The 12725-nt window shown below is 37.2% G+C and overlaps 1 protein-coding gene across 31 annotated transcripts in view; it reads right to left on the bottom strand.

The window, feature by feature from the left end:
* LRRFIP2 (LRR binding FLII interacting protein 2) overlaps positions 1-12725 on the bottom strand; it is a 177270-nt gene that overhangs the window by 44164 nt on the left and 120381 nt on the right. For 12 of the 31 annotated variants that reach the window (XM_009201192.4, XM_017955596.2, XM_017955606.2 and 9 more), the window contains 6 exons: positions 11719-11769; positions 11593-11637; positions 10706-10753; positions 10144-10200; positions 6876-6944; positions 4328-4417 (listed from right to left, as the gene is read on the bottom strand). The exons of 9 other annotated variants lie outside the window; for them this stretch is intronic. In XM_009201192.4, coding sequence (XP_009199456.1) covers positions 4328-4417; positions 6876-6944; positions 10144-10200; positions 10706-10753; positions 11593-11637; positions 11719-11769 — 360 coding nt within the window. The remainder of the gene's footprint in view (positions 1-4327; positions 4418-6875; positions 6945-10143; positions 10201-10705; positions 10754-11592; positions 11638-11718; positions 11770-12725) is intronic. 10 more of the 31 variants (XM_017955605.2, XM_021934573.1, XM_021934582.1 and 7 more) reach the window with 6 other exon arrangements.

Here is a 12725-nt window from a genome sequence, read left to right as displayed (position 1 = left end):
TTTTTTTTGTATTTTTAGAAGAGATGGGGTTTCACCACGTTGGCCAGGCTGGTCTCAAAATCCTGACCTCAAGTGATCCGCCTGCCTCAGCCTCCCAAAGTGCTGGGATTATATGTATGAGCCACCATGCCTGTCCTAAAATTTGCTTTTAAATACTATATTGGCAATTATTGCCATAAAAAGGAATAATCCTTTTACACATCTATACTGCATTGCCCAATATTTAATGTATTATTCTTCAAGATGAAAGAAATATTATATTTGAATAAACTGCCTTATTTTCCTGAGTATTTTCCAACTCTTTTCTGCTAATGTGTTAAAGAGAAAAGCATGTAGCATTCAAAGTTAAAAGTCTTCTAAGCTTATTTGAAATCCTTCCTCAAACCCACTTCTCACAAAACTGACCTCCAAACTCACCCAGTTTTTAACAGACTGTCCCTGGAATAATCTTACATTTCAGAGGTTGCATCACTGAACTAATCCATGACAATGTTGACTCTATTGCTTTCACTGTCTTCTAAGAGATCCCAACTGTCGCAACCCAAACTGATCACGCACCAAACCTCAGAGACTGTCAAGCCAGCAAAAATCACCCAAAGCAACCATGTCACAGTTCTCTTATTTTGGCTATACTAACTTGGCCAGTTCTCACTTCTGAGACTTGTACTATATTGCATGCCGTCTTCCATTTAGACAAAAACCTAGTTGAAACTTGGTATTCTAAAAGCCCAATAGGATCCAACAGCCAAGAGTTCTACGTGGCTGCAATGCAATAACAAGCTAATGTTCATAATGATGATCCAGAGTCTGCCAGATCCAGAAAAAAGCTTTTTAAACAGAATAAAATTTAATCATATTTAATATATTAACATGTAAAACTGTAGTTTAATAAAGTATTTACAGTGCAGTTTCTTCAATGCAGTCATTGGGTCTTGATCCTTTGTTAATTTCTAATTTATATACATACTAACTTGATAAAGCTACTCAAAAATTGTTTGAAAAAATACCTGAGTCCACAACCACAGAAGGGAAGACATCAATCAATTTTAACAATTCCCTAAAGCAAAACTGGCTAAGGATTCCATTTAGAAATGGGTTTAATTATTAACAATCAGCAAAATTTCAGTTTTAATTAAAACACATTTACATTTGTTTGCTTTATTGTAGCCTGACTTACAAAACAGAAACAAAGCCAATGCAGAAGAAAATTAGAGGCTAGAGCCACCAAAAATATTATATAGGCTTGCAGAATCATGACCTGGCACCCTTTCTCAGCACCTCCTAGCTCAGAAGTTATAAACTATCAGCCTACAAACATATTTAGTACACAATGAGGTAACCAGAAAATGTCTTTTAAAATTCTGAATTCGTTGCCAGCATTTAAAAATCATATTTCATGTTGAAGTATTTCCAGGTCATCTTTTTTTGAAAGTGGGAGGGAAGGGAAGTCTACCAACATGAAGTCCCCTTTGTATTCACCTACAAGATGAGCTGGACTACAGCATACTCTTTAAAAGAAATACTACTAGAGAAAGTTACTTGCTCCAGAGAGAGGCCCAAAAATACTGTATGCTTTGCCAGGAGGCAAAATTAAGGATAAGGTACTTATATATAACCATTTAAAAATATACAAATTGCCTGTAATCCCAGCGCTTTGAGAGACTGAGGCAGGAAGGTCACTTGAGCCCAAGAGTTTGAGACTGCAGTGAGCTATGATGGCTCCACTGCACTCCAGCCTGCAAGACAGAGCAAGACCCTGTCTCTTTAAATATATATATAATGTATGTGTGTATATATGTATGTATACATATATGTATACATATGTGTGCGTCTGTGTGTGTGTGGATACACACATACATACAAATAAACCAGTGGCTTGCAGACTATAAAATAACAGGGGTTAGCCAGATTTGTAAATCCCTGCTCTAGAGAACTTTACCTTATGTTAAAGAGTTATAGTTAACTAGTAGGGGCAGGGGGAGATTTTTTAAACTGTCAGCATTTTCACTTATATGTAATTACTAAAGTAAATCATCACAAAATAAATGTAAGGAAGACATAACTATTAATTCAGATATTATAAATTAAGAGGCTGACAGAATTCAGTTTTTAAGAGAACAGATGTAAACAGTAAGTTTAATTGTCCATACTTACAGGGGAAAAAAGGGGATTAATAGCCAATTTAATAATAAGGGCAATATTTCAGGGGAATGACTTGGAAACCAGTCTTCTAACTTTGTATGCAGAGAGAGTTATTGATTAGACCCACACCAAGATGATACTGTTGCATAGCCAGATTTGAGAACCAATGATCTGGAATGCTTAAGAACCACACATAAAATTATCTTCTAGAATTAAAATAGTTCAGAAATTGCTATTTAAATACCATCAGTGAAATGCTAATTATAAATAATTATTTCTTCATTTAAAAACTACTCTCTAATGTTTCTATTAAGAAATGTTTGCTGGGTGCGGTGGCTCATGCATGTAATCTCATCACTTTGGGAGGTTGAGACGGGTGGATCATGAGGTTAGGAGTTCAAGACCAGCCTGGCCAAGATGGTGAAATCCCGTCTCTACTAAAAATACAAAAAATTAGCCAGGCGCGGTGGCAGGTGCCTGTAATCCCAGCTACTCAGGAGGCTAAGGCAGGAGAATCGCTTGAACTCAGAGGGTGGGGGTTGCAGTGAGCCGAAATTATGCCACTGCATGCCAATCTAGGCGACAGAGTGAGACTTTGTCTCAAAAAAAAAAAAAGAAATGTTGGCCAGAAGTGATGGCTCACGCCTGTAATCCCAACACTTTGGGAGGCTGAGGCAGGTGGATTGCTTGAGGTCAGGAATTCGAGACCAGCCTAGGCAAGACAGCAAAACCCTGGCTCTACAAAAAATATAAAAATTAGTTGGGCATGATGACACATGCTTGTAGTCCCAGTTACTTCGGAGGTTGAAGCGGGAGGATCACTTGAGCCCAGGAATTTGAAGCTGCAGAGAGCCGTGATCGCGCTGCTGCACTCCAGCCTGGGCAACAGGTCTCAACCCTGTCACCAAGAAAAAAAAAAGAAGAAAGGAAAGAAAGGAAAGAAAGGGGGAGGGAGGGAGGGAGGGAGGGAAGGAAGGAAGGAAGGAAGGAAGGAAGGAAGGAAGCTTGACAATGAGTACAGTCAGTATAGCCTTGGTCCGTTGGCAAAACAACACAAAGTCAGCAAGAGGAGAAGCGTCAGAGAGATAATCAGGCTGTTATTTTGAGATGAGCAGGTAGATCCTAAGTTGTTGGCTGGAGTTCATTCATTAAGACAAATGCCTGAAGGACAACCTTTCCTAAATTCAGTTCCTGATGAATATGGAAGCAATGGATAGGCACACTTCTTCAGAACAATGCCATAATCCAAATATTTAAAATATATTCAGATTCTTCCTGGTTAGTACAAATTAGTGACACTTTACTAAGTGGTATATTTCATTATTCAACTTTCTAAGTCTACCTATCACTTTATAGATTCACTAAAATCAAAAAGGAAAATAATTTTTTTAACCAATAAAGAATGTCTGAATAAGGGTTAGGTATTAGATGATACTAAGGAATTACTTATTTCATTAGTGATGATAATGATATAAGAGATCTGAAAAAATGTTCAGTTACAGATACATATTAAACTATTTATTGAGAAATGACATGACGTGGAATTTGCTTTACAATAATTCAGGGAAAAAAGGAGGGAAGGGGGAAGAAATCAATGAAACAAAATTGGCAAAATATTGATAATTGTTGCAGATGCTGATGGGTTCTATGTGGAGATTTTTCCACAGAGGGGGAAAAAGTTTTTTTAAGAAAGGACATATTAATAAATACATTCCAAAACAGAGCAAATGTATTTGATTTTAACATGTTCAAACAATTCTTTCTTTCTTTGTTTTTTTTTGAGATGAAGTCTCGCTCTGTTGCCCAGGATACAGTGCAGTGGCATGGTCTCGGCTCACTGCAACCTCCACCTCCTGGGTTCAAGCAATTCTCCTGCCTCAGCCTCCAGAGTAGCTGGGATTACAGGTGTGAGCCCCACACACAGCTAATTTTTTTGTATTTTTAGTACAGACAGGGTTTCACCACGTTGGCCAGGCTGGTCTCGAACTCCTGACCTCAGGTGATCCGCCTGCTTCGGCCTCTCAAAGTGCTGGAATTACAAGCGTGAGCCACCGTGCCCGGCCCAAACAAATATTTCTTAAGACAATAAATCAAGTTCCTACTTTTATTATAAAATAGCTAACATATTAGCTGTTAGTCACAAGCCTGGGACAACATAACCAACCACCCCATGCAATACACTCACGCTGGACAAATCTGGGATACTGATGTCATCCACCTCGGAGACAACACTTCCCCTACGATTGGAGCGACTGAAATAATCGGCGGCAGAAACCTTTCAGTCAGAAAAAAAATGAGATGCTTTAAAAGTTAAGAAAAAAAGAAAGAAAAAAAATAAGAACATGGGCCAATTTGAGAAAGGCTTTTAAAAATTTTGATGTGTGATAAAGTATCAAGAAATAAAATGAGGAAACTGCTGCAATTAACCTACTCAAAAAAATAAAGAAAAGGGGTTCCTAAATGAAATCACAGCTCTACAATCAGCTTTTTTACTCATCTTAACTAGAGTCCTATGCTACAGAGAACATTTACTTCCTGAGGACCAGCAAATCTCTCATGTTTAAGATATTCATCACCCTGAACAGAAGCATTTCGAGGTTAGTATCTACCTCTACTATAATTCTCAAAATGTATAATTCATTATAGCTATCAATTCTGTTAAGAATATATATGCTGAATGCAGAATTATTTGCAGGGTGTTTACTGCACCTTTTCTCCGTTTACACAGTTCCCTCTTTTTCATATTCCCAAAGACCAGGAAATGTAGGACAAAATAAAGAACGAAATGAACTATACTGGCCTCTTTTTGGTTCCCCAAACACACCAGTTCTCCCTCACCTTAGGCCTTGGCACTGGCCTAGAATGCTCCTCTCCCAGCTCTTCAAGCAACTGGCTCCTCACATTTCATGTCTCAGCTCAATGGTCAGTTTCTCAAAGAAGCATCTCTAATCACCCCATCCAAAGGGTCACCCACATACATACCGGCCCCTCCATGTTCCCTATCACATTACCTGTTCTCTTCACACTCCCTGACATTTCTTTCTTTTTCTTTCTTTACTAGCTTATTTTCCATCTCTTTCACTAGGATATAAACTCCATAAAGTCAGAAATCTAGTCTGACTGGCTTAAAATAGTATTCCTAGCACTCAACACAGGGCTTTGAATGTAACAGGCACTCCACAAACATTTATTTAATTTTAAAGTAAGTGATTTTTTTTTTTTTTTTTTACCTCATTCATTATCTATTCCTTGCTTCAGCTGACTGTTTGCCTTGCTTTAAAATATTTCTCAAGGAAGGGAATTCAGAAGCCCATCCAAGAGATAAAACAGGCTTACAAGTATGAAGTTTTGCTAATAACCAATACAATCAAGCAATGGTATTTTTATTCACAGTAATAATAATATAACTTGCATTTATAGATACTAATATTTATTGGCACCTATCTGAGAATTTTGATAGGTATTTTCTATATAGTATTCCATTTAATCCATATATTAAGCTTACCTACAAAGATAGTATCAACATCCCCAACGTACAAATAAAGACACTGCCATTTACACACTAATAGGTAGTAGAAGTGGATACAAGCCCAAGCATCATTATTTAGAGTCCCTGCCCTTTCCACTCCACTGCGTTCCAAGGTGTTTTTAGGTATTGTGGTATATTATTTCTCCTTCAGTTGTAAGCATGATCATTAGCTGGTTTGCTAAGGAACTACAACTGCTTTAATTAAATAAATGAATTTTGGTAACAAATCTCTCCAACATTTAATGTTCCCCTTCTCTATGAAAACTCGGGTTTATAATCTTTCACATAACGTAACTCATGTTAAATGGCCTATTTTTCTTTAAGGAATTACAGCCTCTTATGCTCTTTATTCTAGCTCTAAGCTGACATACCATCCTCAACAATGTATTTTCCAAACCAATTTCTTAAATATAACTAAAATGTCATCAGTTTTCTGTAAAATTTCCAGCTTCATTAAAGAATAACCTGAAATTATATCATTTGTATTCTAATATAGCTATTTGTTGCCTCTACAATTATTATCCAATTGAATGTCTAAGACTAGAATTTTTAAATTTTGTCATCAGCAATTCTTAAATTCACCAGCTTTTTTTTTTTTTTTTTTTTTTTTTTTTGAGAGGCAGAGGCTCATTTTGCTCACCACGCTGGAGTGCAGTGATACAGTCATAGCTCACTGCAGGCTCAGACTCCTGGGCTCAAGCAATCCTCCCACCTCAGTCTCCCACGTAGCTGGGATTATAAGCATGAGCCACCATGCCTGGATTACAGGTCTTAACAGATGGATAAACATCGATTAAATCTAAATACAACAATATAGAAAGCAATTAATGGTAACATGATTTGTAATCCATAGTTATGAGTTTTATACAATATGGAAACATTAATTTTGCTGAAGGAATTTGTCTTTGGTGAACTGCACACACATGTGCATAAAACAGCAACAAAGAATAACAAGTAAAAACTTTTCAAATAATGACTCACTCCTAAGAGATGTAAAAAGACAAGTTATTAATGAAAGCTTGCACAGCCCACAGAGAACGTGTGTGCTCAACATGTTTTATAAGGCAAATTATTTATATAACTAAATTTGAGGAAAATGCTCTTATTGTCAAATGCAAATTTCACTTTACAACAGATTTCACGTGAGCATGCATTGTTGTTATTTAAAACTCATCTTATTTCTTTGCATGCAAATCACGCTCACCACACTCTCCCTTTGTCCACGACTGGCACGATCAGAAGACACAATGCTTGCAGTGTCATCATTGGTAAACTATAGATATTAAATGCAGATAATGACAAAGACGCAATTTTGCTATGGTGTTACCTCATTATAAGCACATTAAGGAAGGCTTTGAGATGCATACGAATAATGATATAAGCAGCATAATTGGTAAAATCTATTGTGCACCCTATATATTAATAGAAAACCTGGTACAAGGCATAATAAACTGCTATTAAAAATCAGGAGACATTTCCAAAAAGCACAAATAAAGTAAAACCTTACATTTTATTTAAGTTAAATTAAAGAAAGCCAGGTGCGGGGGCTCACGCCTATAACCCCAGCACTTTGGGAGGCCAAGGCGGGAGGACTGCTTGAGGTCAGGAGTTCAACACGAACCTGACCAACATGGTGAAACCCCGTCTCTACTAAAAATACAGAAATTAGCCAGGCATAGTGGCGGATGCCTGTAATCCCAGCTACTCGGGAGGCTGAGGCAGGAGAATCGCTGGAACCCAGGAGGCGGAGGTTGCAGTGAGCAGAGATTATGCCACTGCACTCCAGCCTGGGTAACAGAGCAAGACTCCATCTCAAAAAATTAAAGAAGGGGAGGTGCATAGTAAGCCAACTGAAACCAGCTAGGGATTTCATACTTTTAAACCTCTGGGCCCTTTGTGATCCTATCAGGGGTCAATACATATACTTAATGTTTTTGCTTGAGAGAGAAAATAAAATAATATTTTAAAGCGAAACAATGTAAGTCAATGACAGAAATTCCTACAACAGGGACAACAAAGTAATGGTTCTTATTTTCCTTTATTCATTACTATGCAACTAGTGGAGATGTTGCTAACATCACCCTACATGGCTCTGTCATCTTCTTGCTTTACCAGCCAAAGACTCATCTTCAGTATGTGTAGTTTATCTCCATTCTAACATCACTAAGAAACCATTCTGGCATCACTAAAATAGTCATTCTGACCCCAACCTGCAAATGAAATAGGATCTAGCCAGCCTATAAGGACAAGATCCTACAAGTGAATGAAAATATAAGCTGGGTACAGTAATACACACCTGCAGTCCCAGCTACTGAGGAGGCTGAGGCAGGAGGGTTACTTGAGCTCCAGAGTTCGAATCCAGCAGGGGCCACATAGAAAGTTACCCTCTCTAAATAAAAATTAAAAATAGGCCAGGCATGGTGGCTCATGCCTGTAATCCCAACTCGGAGGCCGAGGTGGGTGGACCACCTGAGGTCGGAAGTTTGAGACCAGCCTGGCCAACATGGTGAAACTTGGGAGGCTGAGGTGGGAGAATTGCTTGAACCTGGAAGGCAGAGGCTGCAGTGAGCCAAAATCACACCACAGCACTTTAGAGACTGGGTGACAGAGCGAGACTCTGTCTCTAAAGAAAAATATATACATATTAAAATTTTAAAAATTATGTGTGTATGTGTATAAAATCAAATTTTATTTGCAAGTGACCACCACACTCAGGAAACTAAAAATGCTACCAGGTCCAATAATTGCCAAGTGGAATTTTGTTACAGGGTAGGTTAGAAGTAAACTTCCTTCTTATGTGAAAAAAGTTCTTACCTTCTTAAACATCCCTGTATAACTTTTGTTAAATACAGCAGTGGCATTTTTAAGCAGTGCCACTTGGAAATGGTAGAACTGAGACAAACATATATGTAAAAGAAAACCCATATAGCTCACCTATTCCACTTCACAAATTAACCTTTGATGACCTTTAAAAAATTGCTTTAATTATTTCTCTAGTTTTGACATTATCAAGGATAACAAGGTAGCTCGTAAAGTCATCATTTGCCATTGGGAATGTAAATCAGTACAGTCCTTTTGGTAGACAACATGGTAATTTACATCATAATTTAAATGCATATCCTCTTTGACCCCATCATTTCATGATTCACAATTTACCCTGCAGATTTACCCATGTAAGTACACAAAAATATACTTGGATAAGAATGGTCATTGTGTAAGTGTCTATAGTAGCAAAAATATGACAATCTAATGTCCATCACAGGGAAATGACTTTTTATTTTTTTACTTTTTATTTTTTTTTGAGATAGAGTTTTGCTCTTGTTGCCCAGGCTGGAGTGCAATGGCACGATCTTGGCTCACCGCAGCCTCCGCCTCCGGGGTTCAAGCGATTCTCCTGCCTCAGCCTCCTAAGTAGCTGGGATTACAGGCATGTGCCACCACACCCGGCTAATTGTGTATTTTTAGTAGAGGTGGGGTTTCACCATGTTGGTCAGGCTGGTCTTGAACCCCCGACCTCAGGTGCTCTGCCCGCCTCGGCCTCCCATAGTGCTGGGATTATAGGTGTGAGCCACCGTGCCCAGCCAGGAAATGACTTTTAAAATGTATACTTACGCACTAACGGAATATATTGCCATTAAAAAGAATGTGCTAATATGAAACTATCTCTAAGAGACATGAAGTGGAAAAACTAAGGGACACGGCTTACTTGTTGAAAATTTTTATCAAAAAAAGAAAGAATGAAATAAATTTATAGGTGCTGATACAGAAAGCTACTTTAAAGAAAGAAAATATATTGAGGAGCAATATGTAATATGAACCTATTTGCACTCAAAATAAAGAGCACTCATATATGCATAAAATATCTATGAAAGGTTATTGAAGAACAGAGATTATATTTGGGGAAGGAAAATGGGGAAGGAGGGGTCTGGGGAATTTTACTTTGAATTTTCCTTAACTAATATTATTTTTACAAATTTTAAAAAATATTCCAGAAAGATTAGGTAATTATAATTGTCCCAGTTTTGTCTTTTGTATAATATATTTTTTTAATCAGTTTGTTTTATTTCTTCTCCTTTCACTGCACTGATAGAAGTGCTAGCAAGCAGGTGAAATGGCTGAATGTGCAGAATGTAAAGATGGAAAGGAGAAACACAGGATAGTCAACCTATACACTGAATTATCATCACTGAAAGACAAGAAGTTCTACACAAATGAAAATTAAATATAAAAACTTAAAAAATTCTAATGGCACTGGTTAGAGACTCGTTTAAGAAATTACATGCTAAGTCACATTTATAGAGAAATTACCAATTATTAGGACAAATTAGTGCTTGAGTTTATGTACTAAGGGAACACCTAATCCATACACAACAAAGTGAATCACACCATATCCTCACTATTCTAAACAGTGAGTACAGATTAATGCAACAATCAAAAATTTCTACAAAGCATGCAGAGACTAGACAGCTCACCACTGGACTGCTTCGGGCTGAACTTGTTCTTGATGAGTAATAACTGCATTCAGATGGCTATAAAGTTCCCAAGAAGAAAGGTTTTACAACAATGAACACCTCATTTTTCTAATGAGAATACATTAAGGACCATGGACCTAACTTGCCCCTGGTTCTCAAGATAAAGTTAACTATTATCCAGTGGTCTAGAACTCTACCTCATCCCCACCCTCAAGATCTACCAGCCCTTGGCTAGAGGGAGAGAAGAAGGGGATGCCCTGAGAAGTGCTGCTCAGAACTTCTTCAGGAGGAACTAATGAACAAGAAAAGTGGTTTTTCTATGTATTTCCCTAATACTTGAAGCCATGATTTCCAGCAGGCATTTTATCACGGCTTGGGTGAGAGTCACAACTGGCTAGCTGAATGACTTGATCACAGCTTAGAGAGTAATTACAGATCAGATTAAATAACTTTTTCTTTGTGTACTCTTTTTTTTTTTTTAATTTTTGACTTTTTCTTTGAAAGTAAACTGTGCCCACCCACATTTCCTTCCTCCTCACCACCTTCCCCTATTTAGACTTACAGTTCGAGAACCATAAGGGTTATATAATCCACCATTGTACAATGATACCTAAGGAACAAAGGAAATATTACTTAGCTATTTAGCATCAAGGTTGTTTTGAAAATGACTTAATGTTTTCACAATACTCGGTACCAAAAAAGTTTTGGAGAATGATATAAGTGTATAGCTTCCCAAAGTGAAAACCCTGAGGGCGGTAATACTCATTTATATGCATAAATTGCTATCAACCTTACACTTCATTTTTTAAAAAACTACCTCTGGTTACAGTATTTTCTTTCACCATCATGTTATGAAACTGGGAGAATTAACACGTATAAATGTATTTCCTCAAAAGAGGAAACAGAGCAGGAAAGGAAACTGAGGTACAAAGCGTATTTTGCCCACTACAACAATAAAATTAAGTTATAAAACCTGAGGATCCCAGTCCACTAGAACAGGCCACAACACAACAAACAGCTTGAAAGCAACAAATTCACAGCTCACACATTACACAGAGCTATTGCTTTTACTGTTCTAGTCAGCTTGCTTTATTAGATCCTAGTATCAGAGGCCAAGATCATAACTGTCCCAAAGAAAAACAATATCCTTTCCATAAGCAGCCATCTCACAAAAGTATGTGAGTGTGGTGGGACTCAAGCAAATCTATCTTCTCTACGAAAAAACTGATTCTAAGCAAGGGCTACCAACAGCCCTCTGTGAAGGGAATATGCTCATTTTTAATACCCTAAAGTTTTATATTTTAAGCACAGGCAGCACAATCTGAAGTACACATGACATTAAAATCATGTGTCCTTAACTATTTTGGAAAAAAGCTGTCAAGCCATAGAGTTAGCACCATGACATTGACCCCACCAGCACTGCACACACTGGAAGAGGAAAATACAAACCAGACTGGCACTTCTCAGCAGACCAGAATTTGCAGTAGAAGAGGCCTAAGAAAAAAGTGCATTATTAAACCCGAAAAAAAGCAACTGGTAGCTCTGAAGGCAGAAAATTCCTCAGAAAGTACTAACCCTGTCACTCTTATATGTTGCCAGAGGGTCACTGTACAGGGAAGAAGACTGCTAAGAGACAAAAACAAAATAAATAAGCAAAAACAAAAAACAAAGATGAATTGGTCTCACCATCACAAATGCAGAGGATTTAAGTTTATGATTTTATACTCCATAATTCATTAGCAATTCCTGAGTGCTTAAGGTAGTTAAGAAACACAAGAAATAAGAAAAACTTAAGTCATTAGAAATTGTTTTGAATATCATTTGTAAGGGATAAGAAATAAAAACAGTTGGAACAGTTTTCTGTAAATTATAAATATGTTTATGTCCTACTGGTCTTCAAGCATTATTGTTAGGATATGGAATGGTAAGTAAGAAAACACTGAGGGAAAGAGGGCCATGGCACTGGGAGTGTGGCAAACAGTGGCCACATCCCACTCACCCAGTTCCTATGATATTTTCAGTGATTTTATGACCAACTCCTAATTGGCTTAGACTGATTTTTGGAGAACCAGATAAATAAGCTCCAAGTTAGCACTACAAACACTCTTTTCCAAATAGATTAGAAAACCTGTTCTTCAAAACAAGCCATGGACAAAGTGCCTTAGTTGAATTAGATAAATTGTACCAGTCAATGAATCCATGCACTAAAAGGACACAGCATGTTTTTAAAGGAATTAAATCTTGCTTTTCCTGATGTCATCTGAGGACATACTTTTCAAGTTCTTTTTCACCAAACCCAATCAGAGATGAAAAATAAGAGTACTTAAGTTGTGTGTGCAGGTTTTTTAAACAAAATTATTTTAAATGTACTGTGTGCCATACATTTAATGTGTCTTAAATGTATGATGTGTCAAATGTCTTTAAAAAAAACAGGAGATTCTAACATTAAATAACTACATTCTTCTCATGCCACATGTAGTTTACATTTTTATATATAAGCTTTTTTAAAAGGGTACCCACTCTGAAGTATATGGAAGCTTACAACTTATTTTGAAATGTATCAAAAACTATGATGAATTGAT

This window comes from Papio anubis, chromosome 2, assembly GCF_008728515.1.
Source record: "Papio anubis isolate 15944 chromosome 2, Panubis1.0, whole genome shotgun sequence".
Taxonomy (NCBI): domain Eukaryota; kingdom Metazoa; phylum Chordata; class Mammalia; order Primates; family Cercopithecidae; genus Papio; species Papio anubis.
This window is presented reverse-complemented; position numbering and strand designations above follow the sequence as displayed.